At 36.5% G+C, this 18,770-nt stretch overlaps 2 protein-coding genes across 4 annotated transcripts; both read right to left on the reverse strand.

The window, feature by feature from the left end:
* Window positions 1-396: 396 nt before the first annotated feature.
* On the reverse strand, window positions 397-8,244 carry LOC110791762 (probable glucan 1,3-beta-glucosidase A). 3 transcript variants are annotated; one of them, XM_056841026.1, is made up of 10 exons: window positions 7,984-8,244; window positions 7,748-7,896; window positions 7,495-7,614; window positions 5,800-5,991; window positions 4,858-5,016; window positions 3,701-3,870; window positions 3,449-3,604; window positions 2,537-2,889; window positions 1,747-1,926; window positions 397-1,231 (listed from the first exon to the last, which is right to left on the reverse strand). In XM_056841026.1, exons 2-10 carry the CDS (start codon window positions 7,871-7,873, stop codon window positions 1,125-1,127), a joined length of 1,563 nt encoding a protein of 520 aa, XP_056697004.1. In that variant the 5' UTR covers window positions 7,874-7,896; window positions 7,984-8,244; the 3' UTR covers window positions 397-1,124. The 3 variants fall into 3 exon arrangements, with proteins under 3 accessions (XP_056697004.1, XP_056697003.1, XP_021852218.1); XM_056841025.1 differs by having other exon boundaries at window positions 7,748-7,863; window positions 7,984-8,235; XM_021996526.2 differs by lacking the exon at window positions 397-1,231 and adding an exon at window positions 1,276-1,451 and having other exon boundaries at window positions 7,748-7,863; window positions 7,984-8,232.
* Window positions 8,245-14,989: 6,745 nt separating this feature from the next.
* LOC110791761 (RING-H2 finger protein ATL52-like) lies at window positions 14,990-17,105 on the reverse strand. Its single transcript, XM_056841027.1, has one exon. The coding sequence runs from the start codon at window positions 16,948-16,950 to the stop codon at window positions 15,550-15,552; it is 1,401 nt and encodes a 466-aa protein (XP_056697005.1). The 5' UTR covers window positions 16,951-17,105; the 3' UTR covers window positions 14,990-15,549.
* Window positions 17,106-18,770: the final 1,665 nt, after the last annotated feature.

The following is an 18,770-nucleotide window of genomic DNA, read 5'->3' on the forward strand; positions in this document are numbered from 1 at the left end:
GGGTGAGAAAATTTAGGTGGGGAATCTTTAGGTATTTTGGTAATTAGATAGAAATGTAAGGGTATTTTAGGAGAAAATGTATGTCCAAAAATAGAAACGGATACAAAAAAGAAACGCTTAAAATGAAAACGGATACAACAACAAGAAATGGAGGGAGTACTTCTATGTAAATTGTTAGAGTAGGGGTTTAATATAAGCTGCCAAACAGAACAAACTGAATCTAGTTTCTTTTCACATAAGGAGCAAACAATTTCCATCCATCAACATGGAAAACAAATAGAGGATCTTTTCTTTTGATTTTTATAGAAAGAACTGCATCTGTTATTCTGTTATCTTGTAAAAAGGGTACTCTGAAAGGGGCATTAGAAGAAGTGATGTGACTACAGTAAATAAGTGTTGGAGGCCTAAACGGTGTTTATAACGGAAGCAAGAAAGACTATAAAGAACACAGAGATTTAACGTGGTTAACTTAACAATGTGTTAACTACGTCCACGGACAGAGGAGAGGAATGTATTATTTGATCTTGATCGAACAATGCAGATTACATAATACAACTAGGTTATGTCCTAGAGAGTTTATATAGAACTCTCTAGACAATGCGAAAAAACCCAGAAAAATAGACCCAAAACAGATACCGTAAAATGGGGCGTTGCAGTAAGGAGCTTGACCAAAGCAGCTCATTACACAGAACTTCCTGTATACACTCTGGTACAACTTGGTCTTCCTTGGGACAGAATAGAAGAAAAAGTATGTGAGAAAGGCGCAGAGATGGTTCAGGAAAGGCTTGCTTGTGTTCGTATTGTGGAATTCGCCTGTTATTTCAATGGTAGATGTTACTAACATCACAATCCTCTGGCTTTAGACCTGATCAACTATAGCCCAGTCCATGGCTCGGCCCGACCCGGCCCAGCACAAAAGTGCAGGTTTAGGCAACCTCAAACACACAATTAGATCAAGCCTAAGCCCGACCCGAAAGCCCTAAAACCCATTTCGGCCTGAAAAGCCTGCACCGAATTTATGAGTTTGGGCATGATTTTTTTGTGTTAATGCCCGGCTTCAAATCTGGAAAAATAATTCTTTCATTCAGCATTATTTGTTGAAGGGCTGTTAATGCAGACCTTGATCAGAACAGAGAAAATCCCATTTGTTCTACAATGCTCATCTTTGCTGTTGGAAATGCAACCCCATTTACTGTGGTTGAACCTGTCATGGGATTTGTACACCAGCAAGCTAGGAAATTCACTTGTATAAGCATTCATTGACAGTGTACACGATTTAGGTAAGGCGCAATATTATGATCAACGAGTTAAAATTAGCCACATTCAAACTTCTTCTCTTGAGAAGAAGACAAGTGATGTCTGTTACAAAATATGATGCAAGAACAAGTAGCTACAAGTGAATACCAGGAACAAAATGACACCAGAAACTTGCAATCTGGGTGAAAAACTGCCTGCATAATTCAGATGCAATTTAAGAAAACACAACTTTAGTATCGTGAACATAAATAAACGAGTTGTTCATGAACATAAATAAACGAGCATACGTATGTTCATGTTCAAGCTCATTTATTAAACGAGTTTCAAAAGTTGTTCAAGCTCGGCTCATTTATTAAATAAACGAACATGAACGAGCTTTTACCGAGCCCGAACCCGAGTAGTTTATTGTCTCGGCTCATTTGCACCCTTAAGTATTTCTGAAGTATGGGACAAAATCAATGGGAAACATATGAAGTATGTTGTACTTACTGAATTCAAGATACTTGTTTCTGATATTCCATTCAAAATCCCAGTGCTTCCTGTCATTTTTGAGTGTCCAATAAGCCCATCCAAATGAAGCAGCATTATAAACATCTAACTGCACTTTTCCGAAACTCTGGTAATCTTGTTCTGATCCCCTTGTTACATTCCATTCATTCACCCATTCACCTGAAACTCAAAGCAATGCATTTGTAAGTATCTGGAAAGCTCGTTGATGAAGTTTTTCTAGACCTAATCATCTTGACCCCGGCCGCTGGCCCGACACAACCTGTCCCGGAAAATAGGGGGGTTTCGACAGAATTATTTGGCCCATTTTAAAAAAAAATCTGGACGGCTTTTGGGTAACTCAAAATTGGATTCCAGTTATGAATTTGAAATGGCCTGAAAGCCCGCTATTTTGGGCAGGAAAGAATTCAGCCCAAAGTTTGGCCCGACCAGACAGAAACGGGCATATTTTTTTGGCCATGGCCCGACACAATGGGCAGAAAGTTTTGGCAGTGGCACGACCCGAACCCAACCAGGAAAATAGCCGGTTTTCGATAGAATCATTAGGCCCGTTTTAAAGAAAAATTGGACAGGTTTTGGGCAACTCAAAATTGGATTCCAGTTTTGAATTTGACCCGCCCCAAAATGGCCTGCAAGCCTGTTATTTTGGCCCGGGTTTTGGGTAGAAAAAATCAGCCCGAAGTTCACCCGGCCCGAACCCGGCCCGCTCTTTGATCCGGTCTAAGTTTTTGCAAGGAATTTAAGAGGGAAATTGGGGGTGATTTCCCATTACCTATGAAAAGAAGTGGACCACTTGCATTGTTAAGCTGTTGCAGTTGAGCTTCCCTGCTCTTGTATACATAGTCAACATTCTGAGCTGAGCTCATATTAACGAAGAAAGTATCGAAAAGATTGTAGTAGTGCAGGTCTACCACGACGTTTGTGAAACCTATGTTAGCCTGATAAAGTTCAAGAGGATCTGCATTGCCTATTCGCTGGCAGACGATAACATAAGCCGTTGGGGAATACTTTCTTACAGTCTGGTAGCCTTTTTGGTAGTAGGAAACCAAAATATCCAGGGAAACTCCTGCAGCCGACGGCTCATTCAAGAGCTCGATTCCCAACAATGCAGGGTGCTTTGCGTACCTAACCAGAAAAATTTATAGCAAGTTGGTAATCCAAACAACAAAGCAGATTTAAAAACAGAGGTGTTATAACGGAAGCAAGAAATACAAAACAGAACGTAAATAAATAACACAAAGACAAAACGTGGTTCACTAACAATGTGTTAGCACGTGACCTACGTCCACAAGCAGAAGAGAGAAGTTTTATTCATCTTGAGGAGTACAAATTACATAATACAACTAGGTTATGAGCTAAAGAGTTTAGAATGACTTGATCAACTACAGCCCGGTCCGGCCCGAAAAAGTGCGGGTTTGGGCAGCCTCAGATACGTATATTTACTAATTTTAAACCAAAGCCCAAGGCCGGCCCTAAAAATACCCATTAGGCCCGAAAAGCCCGCACCAAATTTATGGGGTTGAGCATGTTTTTTGTGTCTAAGACCGGCCCGCCCCGGCCCGAATTTTGATCACCTCTAGGAATTTATATACTAACCTCTAGACAAGTGTGGAAAAGACACAGAAAATAGGTCCAAACAGATAATCCTAGTCCAGAATATCAAGAGCAAAACTGGAGGGTTTACCTGGAGGCCAAGAAATCAATAACATCCAATGTTTTATCAATATTATCTTGTGAAGTAGGCCAGTCAACTGAACCATCTCTGCTAGAACTATGTTCCATTCCGTTTTGAGAACCAGGGGCAGCATGAAGATCAACTATGCACTTTATATTATATGTTCTGAACAACAAATAATGTAAGACGCGTATCAATACAACAGCATAACTCAAAATTCACCGATAAACTATGTGTGTATGTCATAGAGAACAGACGTACTGGGCCCAGGAAAACGCGTTGTCTAATGCTGCCAATGATCCTCCAATGAAAGGTGCAGGAGGATCAGGATCGAAAGCAATCCACCAGCCAACAGGAATCCTCACCGTATTTATCCCATGCGTACTGAGAAAATAGAAGTCACTTATGGTGATAAAGCTATTTCTGTGTTCCTGTGGTTCAAAAGTTATAAAAAAAAATACGGAGTAATACGTATGAGAAAAGGGAGCAGGCCGAATGATAGATATGAAATATGGAAGAGATGACAAATACTGTGTGTGCTTTATCTATGTGGTTTTCTGAATTTCTTCAAAAAAATGCAAGTAAACTCACCCTTCTGAATTTAAAGCAAAGTTGCAGAACACTAGATGAGTTGCAAACTTGCAACTAGACCGGTCAAAAATCAACCCGAAACCCAGCCCGGAAATATTGGGTCTTGAACAAGATTTTCGAACAACCCGAAAAGTAATGGGTCAAAACCCGACCAAACCCGATTTTGACCTGACCAATTGAAAATTGTTGTAGTTATGGTAATAAATGAGATTATAAGAAATTTTAAACAGAATAAACACGTTTTTGTTATTATTGTTTAGTGTGTAATATGAATACAATATATGATTTTGATTTGAATTATATGTCATTTTATGGTTGAATTTGACTAAATATAAACATGTGTTTGAATTTTTTTTTAATTTGTGCACACCTTGTTTATATTTATTACACAATATAATGAAAATAAAATCCACATTTTAAAATCCCTCAACCCGTTGGGTCGACCCGAATCCGAAAGGTCCGGGTCTTAAACAAGCATTTGTAAACCCGGACCAGAAAGTGACCGACCCGAATTAACCCGAACCCGGAAATAATTTTTCATAACCCGACCCGACCGACCCGTTTGACAGGTCTAATTGCAACTAATATCATGAACAGAAATATGACTGAATGCCTCAGCCTGTCTAGGAACCAGTAAACTACTCCCTTCGTCCTGTATCTATAGGTTCTCTTCTTAGTAGGCTTCCTCTCTACTTTTTTTCTCTAAGCCCGACCACCTTTTCCTCTCTATTATTCCCCTCTTCTCAATTTCCGTGCAACTCCCCTTCACACAGATAATTACATGATACAACAAAGTGGATTAAAATTTTGTAACAGATACAGGATACCTCCAGAACTTCTTTGGCCTTGGCATGTCCATATCCATTTGCAAGCTGGAAATCACCATGAAGATTATTGGACACAATTGTCATCACAAAGGTGGCTGCATTATCATCCCATCCTGGGATTCCTTGATAATCTGCTGTAAGCTGGCTTTCTGTCAGAGCCTAAAATTAAGAGGTCCAACAATAATTTCTTAGCAACTAGTAATAATTTTCAGAAAAGAAGCCGACTACTGAAATAGGAATTGGCATTTGACTCAATTTTGCAGAACAAATGCTTTTATGTGTAAATTGTTAATGGTAGTACTCCGTATACTATGATCTTAGTCATCAGATAAGAATCATACATGGTATTTCCAAGTTTTCTATTAAAACTTTCAGATGATAAACCATCATTAGCCTCGTAACAAGCTACAGTAAAATAGCTACTTCGTATATTACATACTAAAACCCCTTGTTATATTCTCCAATAAATTACTGTAATATTTTGTGTCATGAATATTAGACCTGTTCAATGGGTCGGGTTAGGGCCGGGACGGCCGAAGTTAAAAAGGCCGGGTTGAGCCGGGCTGAGATATGTAAGAACATTAAATGGGCTGGGGCAGGTCGAATTTAAACAGGCTGGGCCGGCCAAACTAGTATCATTTCGGATGCTAAGCCATAAACACATAGCTTTCGTAAATCCGTCAGAAAAGTGTGTATTAGACTATCAAATTCATCAGTGCCTTGGAGTTCCAGCAGAAACCATTTATCAGTATAATTTTTTATCACTTTATTATTTCCATGAACTTTCTATGAACTTCCCATCAAACAAAGACTACGAACATACCCACATCATATTTATTAACAACCCAACAAACTAAGATCATTAGTTTCATAAACTAACCCTAAATCATATGAACCGACGATACAAACTAATTTATCAACATAGTACAATGCAAAATGTACCTGCAAATAAATGCCACTCTGAAGTTTTATATGAACTCTGCTGCTATTGTTGAGTTTTTCTATGAAAAACGTACTACCACTAGACGCTGGTGCATCTGTAGTAGCTGATACCGAGCTTCCTTGGCCATCACAAGTCCAGAATTGCCCTTCCGTGGAGCGCAATTGGAATTCAGTCTCGGATACTCTCCATAACTGCAATCACTTTGTTGAACGCACAACTCATTATTTTTATTATATAAAAGCATAACCTCGGTAGTCATTAACAATTTCTTTTAACATAGAGGCACGAGTTAGAAGTTGCTGAAAATATTTCCAAGAACAAATACTAATATTAGGGAAACAACTTCATGGTGGAAATAACAGGATATGACAGCATAACCGTATAAGCCTTTAAAACTTTAAGGCATTACTCATTCATCATTATCATTATCATTACCCCATTGCCTCAAAGAGGCTCCCGCAATAAGCGGGGTAAGGGGGGGGTCGGACGTACGCAACCTTACCCCTGCAATTGCAGAGAGATTGTTTCCAATTGACCCAAAAGCGATAACGGGACAACAACGGGACGACCATCTTCTACTTCATGGAAAGGAAGCGAATAGGTACTAAGAGCAATTTTGATTTAGTCCATTACATCCCACAGCCAAAAGAACAAATGAATCTTTGGCTCCATCAGAAATGGACACTTAAGGCATTACTCAGAAACAAAATTTTATACTCCGTACTCTATAAGTCAATCTTGCTGGATTCCCTAAATATTGAAAAAACTACAAGGATTTTGCACGAATCCTCGCATGTTGCATCACAATATAAAGTAGAGAAGTTTAGGCAAATTAGTTAATGACCAAAATTTCTGGCAGAAACAGCCGTTCAGATTACTATACCAAGCATGTTTTGTAAGTTCAGGTAACATAAAATACTTGACGATATCAAGTCCCGAGACCTTCCATTTTTAAGTTAAAGCAATTTGCAGGAGCGTGTTGAATTTCATGCTGTGAAGCATGTAGATCAGTAGATGTGAATGGTTTACACGTGCAAGAAATAGCTGGAGTAAAGTTCTAATATTCATCAGATTACAAACGAAGAATTTTCTCCGGATAAGCGAAAACTGATTGAGATGGGTTCTGATCAATTGCACATTAGTACTAGTCAGCCTCACTATTGCCATTACCAAAGCTATGATTACACGGCGAAGTCTTAGACAACAACAGTGAGGGTCCATTTTGGACGCTAACAACTTTTATAGGTACAAATTTGTTTGTTCTTGATAGTGAATTAGTGATGACTACCAATAAAGATTTTATTAGTACCAATATTGGTAGCAATTAGTAGTGTATTCGGTAGTACCAATAACATACAAATGTATACCAATAACATGGTAGCATCCAAAATGGACACTATCTGTTCTTGATTTAGCCAAACCCATACACTTACACACACACACACAATTACAATTCACATTCACATTCACATTCACAATCATATTCACATACAAAAATACATTGATGCAGGTATTGAGTTATACAACTGTTTATGATTCTGTTCTGGGTCATATATGATTAGCACTTTTAACCATTTCCAATGTAGGAGAAATTAATATGCACATAGAAAGCCAATCAAATCCAAACCAAACCGTGAAAATGTATGTAAAAACAATAATCTAAACTCTGAAGTGATAATGAAGGCGAAAAGAACCCGGAAAGTTTCCCAGGTAGAAGGTATATCCCTACTGACTGAGACATCTGAGCCACCTCCATTCTCAGCAGAAACATACTTCTGCAATGTCACTGACTTAAATTGCACCTCTGTCCCATCCTATAGCTCAAATCCAAACACATGCATACAAAAAAACTAATAAGCTGCAATTCAATCACCATGAACCAAAAAAAAACCAGAAACACAATTGAAAAACATCAAACAAATCACAGGTCAAATTAAGAAATCTCACAAGCATATCTCCATTGGAAATTCCATCAAAGAGAGAAGGCTTAATCCACCCTTCAATCACCAACCACCCACCTAAATTCACTCCTCTTACTTTGGAATTCCCCTTTAATCCTTCCACTTCATTCATTCAGTATTAATCAAACAAAAACACTGCAAATTATCAAAATTTGAGGCAAGTAATTGCAAAAATTGAGAAGAAATAACAAATGCAAGTTGAACTTTGTGGTGTTTTCTTACCTGACAGTGCAACTGAGAAGAGGAGCCAAAGGGTAAACAGAAATGGTAAGACCCATTTTGAGGAAACAAATTCCATGTGAAATTAAAGGAAGAAGAAGAAGAAGATTACGGTAAAGGAAGAAGAGGATTATCCAAACCCGTTAAATACACCCATTTTGAACGGAATCTATGGTGATTCCTTTCTTTGAGAATTAACCAATCCCCAAAACCGTTTTGAAAGTATATGGAATTTTAGTTGCGTTTTGAAATAACGGGGACAATTTGAAAGCTTATAACGGGTTCGCCTCAATTCGGGCAACCTACATGCCAGCTCGGATGGTTTGAAAGCTTATAGCGGGCTCGTGCCGGCTAGGGCAACTTACAAGCCAGCTCGACCCATGCATAACTCTAGTGACTAGTGTCAAACTTACCCTATATCTAGTCTGTATTTGAAAGCTTTAAAAATTGATAGTTTGTAGCACTTGACGATTGGGGTTGTCAATCCGAGTTTTACCTTGTTCGAGGTAAGCTTGATAAGGATTTTGACTGTTCGAGCTTTGGTCGAGCCTGATCAAGCTTCGAAATTTGTTGTTCAAGCTTTGTTCCTTAAGCATCCAGCCCAAACTCAATTTCGAGCACCTTTATTCGAGGTTGATAACGAGCTCTAAAAAAATCCTTCAAATTGTTTTGAATTATATAATCAAGGAGAAAGTTAACAAAATAATTAATATGACCGAAATATTGTATGTGATATTATGCTGTATCATTGATTCTCTTTCGTTTTATATTTGTTGATATTTGAAGGTCATATTTTTAAAACAAAACTTATATTATTTCATAATAAAATGATTTTTCGAGTTTAAACAAGTTATAAATGGACTTATACGAGAAATTAATGAGCTATAAACGAGTTCTCGTGAACATTTAAAAACCGTACGTGTTGTCGTTTACTTATCAAGCCAAATAATTTTTGTTCAAGCTCGTTCATTACTTAATAAACGAGTTTTAACCGAGTTTGTACACGAGTTGTTCGCAAACATATCAACTCATTTGCAGCCCTATTGACAACACGCTTCTAAAACTCAGTTAAACTTCCATTACCACACAGTGGCGGAGCCACGGTGCCCTCAGTGGGGTCCTTGACCCCACTTGATTTTTTTTTTTTTATAGTTAAAATTTCAATTTTTTTTAAAAAAATAAATAATTTTAGTGAAAGTTTCGTCAATTTTTAAATAGTGACCCCACTATCTCAAATTTCTGGATCCGCTACTGTTACCACATGAACCAACTTTCTAATAGACTCTTGTGCTAATTCAATGCACGTCCCTCTTGATTGTTGCTTTGAAGACAAACTCAACTCTTTCATGAAAGGGATGCCTGAAAAATTGAAGTCCCTTAAGCATTCAGGCATCCCTTTCATGTTTTTCAACTGTGCCTACTTGGCAATGCAAAATCGTAAATCCGCTCGCCTTATTTGACAGCCCTTGTTTCTCAAAAGAAGATGTTAGTCATGCTACGAGTTTCGCCCAATCAATCTCGATAATTGGGGAACAAAGTATATCAAGGGGTGTTTTCGTAAATAAATTGTCAAAACATACAACCTGAATATTAAATATTTCATTTGTTCTTATTTATAAGACACAATCGAGTTTTAACACTATTCATACAAGCACATAGTCGTGTGCTGTCTTATTAAATTCGTATCAATAAATATTTTTTAAATATCAGCTTTTTATAAAAAATTCTTATCCATATTTGGAGATATCTATTATAATATTTAATAGCAGGGAAATTTAAAGCCCATATAGAGTGCCACGTGGCACCCTTTTTGCATTCCACGTTTTTTTTTCTTTTTTCTGTTAAAAGAAATTATATTTGTATTCATCAAAAAGATAAAATAACTGAATAATCCATTCCCATTTTCATGTTTTTGAAAGAGAAAAAACTACTCCCTCCGTCCCTTAATACTCGCACCGTTTTGACTGGACACGCTTGCCAATGCACAACTTTGACCACCAATATCTTTAACTACATATTATAAAAACTTAACAAAATATTAATATTTTGAAAATATATATTAAGATGAACCCAACAATATATTATATGCTAACATTTGTTTTCATATACTAGAAATAAAATAGGGTCAAAGTGAATTATGTGAATAGTGCAAAAAGTCAAAACGGTGCGAGTATTAAGGGACAGAGGGAGTACCCTATTGTTTTACTGCTCAATCCCCTCACGTCGTTTCATTAGTATTCAATTGTAATTTGAAATTTTCAATCGTTTTTACAGGGTTTTTTTTTTCTGAATCGTACCCTTTCGGTTCATCGTTCATTTCAACTTCCCCTCTCTCCTTTTTCTCTTGAACAATAGATCTGTTTTCTTTAAATTCCACTTCAAAATAGATTTCAATCTTCTTTTAAAACTCAAATCCCATCATAAATTCATAACGTAAAGAAAAAGAGACGAGGGGATCCATCATATTGGAGATGGAAAAGCTTGGATGTTTACGCCATTTATTTGTGATGGTGTTTCTGGTATAATTTCAAAGAGCGTCACGTTGCCTCAAAAACCATCTTTATTTATTTTAATTTCAAAAATACAGTTTGGGGGTTTCTTTCCGTGAATCATGTCCCTTTGGTTCATCCTTGAATTCAACTTCCCCTTCTTTTTTCTCTTAAACAAGGGATCTTTTCTCCACCAAATGTCTCCTTTAAAACTCACTTCATAAAGAATTGCCAAGCATGAACTTCATTGAAGAATTTCCAATTGATAAGTGTTTCTTTTCTCTCTAATTAATTCGTAACGCTCAAATTCTTTAGTTTCATACAAAAAACTAATTAATTTTGAATTTTAATTTAATTTTTCTTCTAATATGTGCTTATGGGTTCTGGATTTCCGGCATTCCCCACCACCATGGGTATCAACCGAATTTGGGACATTTTTCCCCACATGCGAGTTTCTACATTCTTCGATCGCTATATTTTTCTCAATTTTAAATTCAATTTAGGTTTTGTAGATGTTAATCATTAAAATTGTCAATTCATACATATGATTTTGGTGTTTGGTACCTGTGTGCAGGTGTTTTTACGAATTCAATTTAACGAGTTAACCGTGGATGGGACGGACGGAAATCTGAGTACAGGTAATCTTCGGTAAAATTCAGTTTTTTATTCATTGATTGAAAAAAAATGTATAACAGAGTTGGGATAGAAGAAATTGGTTGGTATAGGTAATCTTCGGTAAAATTCAGTTTTTTACTCATCTCAAACATGTTTTATATACTCCGTATATGTTTGGTGTTTTTTAGCGTATTGGATTCAATTTTACTGATTTATTTTTCTATTTTTTCTTCTCTTTTTGTTATTTCGTGTAGTTATTTGAAACATAATGAATATGAATGAAAATGTAACACAAATTCAATAACCTGCAAGGCTTGGAGTTTGAGCAACTACTTTTGGAACAGTTTCAGGCTTTGTTTTTTTTTTGACATAGGAACTTTCAGACTTTCAGATCATATTACATCCAAATTTTTCACTTACATGAAACTTTAAAGTATTTTTGTTGTTTCATACAGAGTAGTATTGTCTGATTTTTTAGCAAAATAGTGAGAAATAAAAAGTCATTGCTTTTTTCACAAGAGTGTTTTTTCTTGACTTACTTCATTAAAAGTTTTTTAAATTATAAAGAGGTAAGTATCGATCTGAATGTTTTTGAATAAAGGAAAAGTTATTAGAAATTAACCTCCTGTAAAGACCATATCCTAGCGTAGTAGCGTATATACTCCGTACTTTGAACAGGCGAAATTTGATTGTTTGTTGACTACAAAATAAGTGTATGCCACGATGATATTGTGAAATGTATAATGTGCGTATCTCATATAGCTCATTTTCGTCACCGTAGTTACACAATAACAGTGTGGATGATGAAGTTGATCGTTTATATTGCATCATTATCTTTCAAGTTAAACTATAATTAATGCTAATTAGTTGTTCAACTATAGGCCTCACTAAATTGGCAAATAAAATCAAATTACTTTTACTCTTTGTTATGTCCAAATTACTTTGTTTCTTTTGATTGGTTGCCAAATTTGCACATTGTATTAGAATTAAGATTTGCAATTTGTATTTTGGACTTATTAAATATTTTACATATCTCAACAGGTGCGAAAAAAGACAACATCGTTGGGAAAAGAAATTATCAACCATCTTTATAGAGATTATGGAGAATCATGATGGAATAAAAGAAATCAAGCATCTCTTCAACTATTTGTATAAAAGAACAAACAATGTGTCAAGGTTAAGGGAAATAAGAAACCAATAAGGCTTTAAGTAAAATTAATTGTAAATGTAATACTTCCCCTGTTCCGAAAATATTGCACCATGGTTGACTTTTACTCCTCTAACCATTATTTTGACTCTTAATATCTGAAATCGTGTACAAGTAAAAATTACAAAAAATTAATATTTACAACGTATATATCGATACGAATCTAGCATTACCCCACATGACTAAAAAAAATTTATGTACGAATCACAAAAAATGACCAAAGTCGTAATGTAAATAGTATAAAAAACAAACAGTGTGATATTTTCGGAATGGATGAAATATGATAATTAGGTAACAACAATATAGATAGAACAGTATAGTTGATGGTTTATGTGATGATCTTTTGTTGCATGGGATGATGTTCGTAACTGATGCTTAACAAGGTTACATATTCCATGATGTTAGTGATCAATGCATAACAAGGTTACATAATCCATGTCATAATATTCATAATGAATCATTTCATTTTTGTAATGATTATAATCTATTGCGACGTCCAAATCCAAATATTAATGCCACTTCTCTTTTTACACTTGATATATTAAAGTCACCTTAAAAACAAAACAAGAATCGTGCATGGCACGGGTTAAAGACTAGTTAATATTTGAAATCGTACATTGGCAAACGTGCCTAAATAATTATGTCATTCAAAAAAGAATGGAGGAAATATGCAATATCATTTTATATTAAAATTATTTCGCAATTTTTAGATTGTGGAGTATATTAGTTCATTTTATTTACGAAAATACCACTTGATTGCCATATTTCGCCAATTAAGGGGATTGTTTAAAAAATTCTCGTAATGCTACACTCCAATAACAAAAAGTCTGAAGTACAGTATACGCAAAGACAAAAACCAAAATTAACAATAGGGAGTACCTAATTGAGGGAGAAAATAAAAATGTCAAACTCACTCCTTATTAGTCCTAATGTTCATACCTCTATAGTCGAAACTAGAAATCTTATTTAGTGGAACCAAGTAAAAAAAATTACCAATTTTTTTAAAAAAATTAGAACTTTTAATTAGTTTTTTCAAATAAAATCGGAATTTGGGGATGCCGAGACTCTCGCCGGCTCCCCGGCGTTCCGCCCCTGCATACCTCTAACATCAAAACAAACTGCTGTGTGAAGTTCTCAACAAACATACACCAAACAGAAAAAACACAAGGCAGAAAGTCTGTGCTTAAGTAAAATAAAAAGGGCTTAATTTTCTAAGCCTTAATGAAGATGAAGTGCTCATACCAGCAAAACCAAATATCCCTGATCACTGAAACTTGTTTAAGCATAATCAAACAGAGACAGTATGAAGAAGTACAAAGAACGTAGTAGCAGTAAACAAAAACCTATTGTAAATACTAGTAGAAATCTTTTAAGCCTGTAATCATGTAATGCATGATTTGAACTTGACATGGATTGAGGTGAAGCAAGGAAACAGCAACGTCGTCCTCTCGTTCAAACTGAAACAAGTTTCTCAAAACCAGAGAAAAAAAAAAGGAATATCCACCCAGAACAACAAGTTCAGTGGTGATTGAGGCTGAACTTGGTAGGGAGAATCCGTGTTCGATCCCCCACAACAACAATTGGGAGGGGACTGAACCTATCCACCCAGAACTCGCCTCGAATCCGGATAAGCCCTAACGGTGAACCGGGTGCTAACACACACACACACAAAAAAGACATTTCTAACTAGTATCAAACAGGGGAAACCAGAGGAAAATCTTATCAAACCAAAAGGCTTCTAAGGGATGAACCTGAATATACATCAAATGAGTTTATAACCACAACTCGGCAATTTTATCAAACCGAAAGGCATCCAAAAGGGTAATAAGTAACAACCATGGATACTACGGAGACCTAGAGCAGACAAAAAAGGAGTAACAGAACACGTAGTATACATCAATGAGTTTATAATCACTACTAAGTATATACTGACTCGTGAATCGTGATTCAGAAGAAGGAACATACTACGGAGTAAGAAGTAATAACCATCCAGTAGCAGAAACCAAAATGAGCAGGAAACCCAATATTGACCAAGTGTCTAATTAGGTGAAAGCAATTCCAAGTCGTTCCAACAAATAAATCGTGGTCTCGTGTTTTCTAAGATGTATTCATGAGAAAAAAAATCACATTTTTTTCTCAGAAACAAATATATAACTCCGCCTGTGAGTGTCGCGTATGCGGCATTCCCTGCCGGTCCCAAGCCCAGATAAAGGAGGAGGGTCGCGGTAGGTTGGTGGCGGCTAGCGGTAAAACTAAGTCACATATCATGACATGAGACAAATATATCAGAATTCCAGCAATAAAATGTTCCAGCAATAAAGTGGTGAATTTCTTAGCAGACATTTGCTAGAAAAAACAACTGCAAGAAATAACACAGAAGGAGACCTGGCTCTGCACGAACTTGTGCATCTGACAATGATGCATATTAGCCAGCCAAATAAACCAAGCTAATTGAAAATCCAACCTAACCAAAAGGAGATCAACTTGACTCTTGCACGGACTTGTGCGCTTGACACTGATGCATGTTAGCCAACCAAGTAAAACCAAGCTAATTGAAAATCCAACCTAATCAAGCCATGCATTCAAGAGCTGATTCCAAACGACAGAAACAAGGGATAATCAAATTGAAGACGAACAACATAACAATCAAATTGCAAGTACGTATATAGAGCTGACAAAATATGCACAAAACATTCACTTCAGAAAGGTAAACTTATAATCATTTAAACATTAACCATTACCCTTGAATCGGGGATAAACCTGATCAATAGTTTACGTCTCAATACACGAATTTATCAACAGATAATGTTGCAAGCTAGTAGTTGAACTATTTTCACTACAGCAACCAGATAAACCCATACAATAGCATATACTGAAACTTGTTCAAGTAAAAGCTGAGATTTTTATGAATATTAGATTTTTCTCATGACTTTATTAAGCGCAAATTTCAGAGGGCACTCTATTGCATATAAAAGTGGCTTCAATTTCAGTCAAGCACACCCATCATAGACATATAAATCTATCATATCTACATTTATTTTTACCATTTCGATACCCATGTCCGATACTCCTCCGATGTCCTTATTACCTGCATATGGTCCAACACAACAACACGGCCTTCGGCTACAGTTATTAGACCAAGATTTATACCTGGTATTCAGTTAATTGAACCATTTCACCAGTGTATAGTATTAGCAGTAGACTTACTCGAATCTACAATAGCAAGGAAACCCAATCCCAGATCTCTGTATTCACATTTCACAATGGAAGAATTGAGGCCGTGCTTTTCGTCCTGCGAAATGAAAAGAACCTGCTACTTGAAGAAGATAATGATCTCTTCATCGAAACAGGACCCTTTTGCTGCAACGAAGGATCAACAACGGAAGGACTCTTGATCGATAAACCAGACATACTCGTTCCCCTCTTATTATTACCCCCTTTCTCTGAATTATGTTTCTTTTCCTGCAAAACAACCTCTGAATCCCCTTCTACAGAACACTCTTCCTTTGAACTCCTATCACTAGAGTACCCTTCATTATTAGGACACCCACCATTAGAGCTCCCTTCATTATTAGGACTCCTATCACTAGGGTACCCTTCATTATTAGGACACCTACCATTAGAGCTCCCTTCATTATTAGGACACCTATCATTGGGAATCCTATCACTAGAGCTCAAAGTCCCTCCATTGTTGAATGAAATTGACCTTCTAACCGGTTCCAAAGCCTCATTATTGAATGAAATTGAACTTCTAACCGGTTCCAAAGCAACATTATTGAATGAAATGGACCTTCTAACCGGTTCCAAAGCATCCTCAACCCTTTGAAACCGGTGATTCTCACCCAAATCACTAAAAATTCGAAGGTCTCGATTCTTCTTCATAAGCTCAGCTATCCTTAAACTCTCTAAAATGGGGAATCTCCTTGAACTGCTACCCTCTCCAGCCAAGAAATTATCATCCAAATTCAATCTCACTGATTCCTCCCATGAACCAGAAACACTAGTAGTCAAATTCAACCTGGGAATACCCGAATTATTATTATTATTATTATCCCTAACAATCTCATTCACAATAGGAGCGCGACAAAGGGGGCAATTCTTATGCGATTTCAACCAAGTATCAATACAAGAAACATGAAAAGCATGACTACACTTTGGCAATAACCTAAGATCATCCCCTTCCTCAAAATCAGTCAAACAAACTGAACAAGATAAATCACTACCCTCAACGAAAAACCCATCAATTTTTTTATACTTAAACGCAGTTATGGAATCAATTACCGATTGTTGAAGCCCAATTGTAGTGATATGCCAAATAGGGTGGTCCACCACGGACCCACTACCGTTTTCGTCATCGTTGATCGTCGGAGAAACGTTGGTACTCCCACGAGAAACCCCTCTACGGCGGCTGGTGAAGCGGAGCCGTAAAATGATGGTGCAAGTAGAGAGGAGGAGGAAGGAGATTCCGAGGATGCAAACGGTGGCGATTAAGAATGGGGCGATCTGATTCGGTGGAGGTGGTGGTGGCGGCGGCGGCGGCGGCGGTGAAATGGGGATGAATGAGTTGTAGCAGGTGGTGAAACAATAAGGAGGGGGGTCTACGCAGCCGCGTAAGAAGCATGAAATGCTTCCGTAATCTGGATTTGATGGTTCTGCCATGGAAATGGAATCCTTTTACGGATTGAACAAAAATGGCAGAATTTTTGTGAATATTTTTTTATGGTTTTAGGATTTTCATGGTGAGAAATTTCAACGGGGGTTTGGGGGGGATGGGTGCGTTTTTCAGTTGAGTTGTGGAAGTTTTGTTGGGTGTCGGGGGTAAATAAGTCAAAATGGACAAATTTGAAGTCAGAATTTCCGCGTTTTTTATTAATGTAAACCGGTGGTCGGTATTAGTGATAAGGACTACTCTGAATAAGAGAGAAAATGAGGAAAAAACCTCATTGTCTTGTTGTTATTACTTCTCGATGATATTAAGCAGTGGTTGACTCGTTTCGACACTAGAGACTTACGACATGTTTATCGTAAGGTTAATCGTACAGCTGATTATGTTGTTGCTATAAGTCACCTAGTCCAGACGTATCAGGATATTAACCCATTTGTAGATAGTAAATTTTCTTAATTTCTTTCTTCTGATAAGTTAGGTTTCAGTCTTGGGAGAGACTTTCCTAACTTTTATATTTTTTCTGTTAAAAAAAAAAAAAAAATTGGGATGGTAATAGATCGGATTCGGACTGGGTGGGTTCTGCAGAGGAGCGACACACATCGTTGGTTAATAACAGGCAAAGAGCTATATTCACGGGTAAATTGGTAACTTTCAATAACATCTAATGAAGACAAGGCGACAAATTATATGTAGACGAGATTCAATCTCATGTATTGTGTACCACCTTCTCAAAGCTTTACCAACTAAGCTAGTTGACATCCATATTTATATAAACGTTAACAATTTATAGGCTAATGTCAACTGTATACCCATTCATTTAAGTGGGTCTCTTACTTTTTCTATTTTCGTTTCCTTTTTTCGGGTGGGAATGGTTTGTTGACCATTGATGTATCACGACTCGGGTTTTGTATTTATCCGTTTACCAATCTATTTTCACTCGTATTTATCCGTCACTCGTTTAACCAATCATGTGCAACATGAGTCCGTTATACCAGGATTAAACAGGTGGATCGGGTGACAAACGAATGAATGTTTTGTATTTAAATTTTTTTATATCAACGGTAAAACATAGTTGTCACTTTCTACCATAAAAAATATATTTTTTATATAGATAACAAAAAATGGTTTGGTAAAAATAATTTGCAACAAGAATTAAATATATTTTCTAAAAAGTTGTTAAAATTTTGGATGGAGAATATATTAGACGGATGGGTGGATGGTTAACGAATAGAGTGAAGCGTCCGAAGCGTTTTCCATCACCACATCTCACACATTTAATACGGATTTTATCCATTTAATAATTGTGGGTGGAGTAATTACTCACTATCCTTATACGTTCGTAAAACATATTAAAGGACATAAAGAAAATATTTTAATTTTAGGAGGTAAGGTGAAGGAACCTACTGCACAGGTATTTCCAGTCAGCTTTGCAGGTCAAACTTATTGGAAGTGAGGGGGATTATAGGAGAAATTCACACCTCCAAAGAGCCCATAATGGAGTTTAATCTCACAACCTTGAGGTTATGAGGCCAAACATTGCTTGGTACATAAAGAAAAATATACATCTTTGTTTTTTGTATATTGTATGTGATGCAATATTGTACTACCTTCATTTCATAATATTTTACGGAGTATTCACTTACTATTCATGGTCAACTAAATAAATTAACTTTGACCATATTTTATAAGTCACCTATAAGAACAAATATTATCACGTGAAATCTTGTTAGATTTGTCACGATGTATTTATTTAAAGTTTTGTAATTTTCAATAATACAAGTCACTAACCACCGTGTGGCAAGAGTTGGTGATT

This window comes from Spinacia oleracea, chromosome 3, assembly GCF_020520425.1.
Source record: "Spinacia oleracea cultivar Varoflay chromosome 3, BTI_SOV_V1, whole genome shotgun sequence".
Lineage (NCBI taxonomy): Eukaryota > Viridiplantae > Streptophyta > Magnoliopsida > Caryophyllales > Amaranthaceae > Spinacia > Spinacia oleracea.

Excerpts from the sequence above, each read along its gene's own strand:
- LOC110791762 (XM_056841025.1), bottom strand. The coding sequence starts at position 8,059 with ATGGAATTTGTTTCCTCAAAATGGGTCTTACCATTTCTGTTTACCCTT. Across the intron at positions 7,864-7,983 it reads CTTCTCAGTTGCACTGTCAG|TGGAAGGATTAAAGGGGAAT; the intron begins GTAAGAAAACAC and ends GAATGAATGAAG. Across the intron at positions 3,871-4,857 it reads AGGCCAAAGAAGTTCTGGAG|GAACACAGAAATAGCTTTAT; the intron begins GTATCCTGTATC and ends TTTGAACCACAG.
- LOC110791761 (XM_056841027.1), bottom strand. The coding sequence starts at position 16,950 with ATGGCAGAACCATCAAATCCAGATTACGGAAGCATTTCATGCTTCTTA.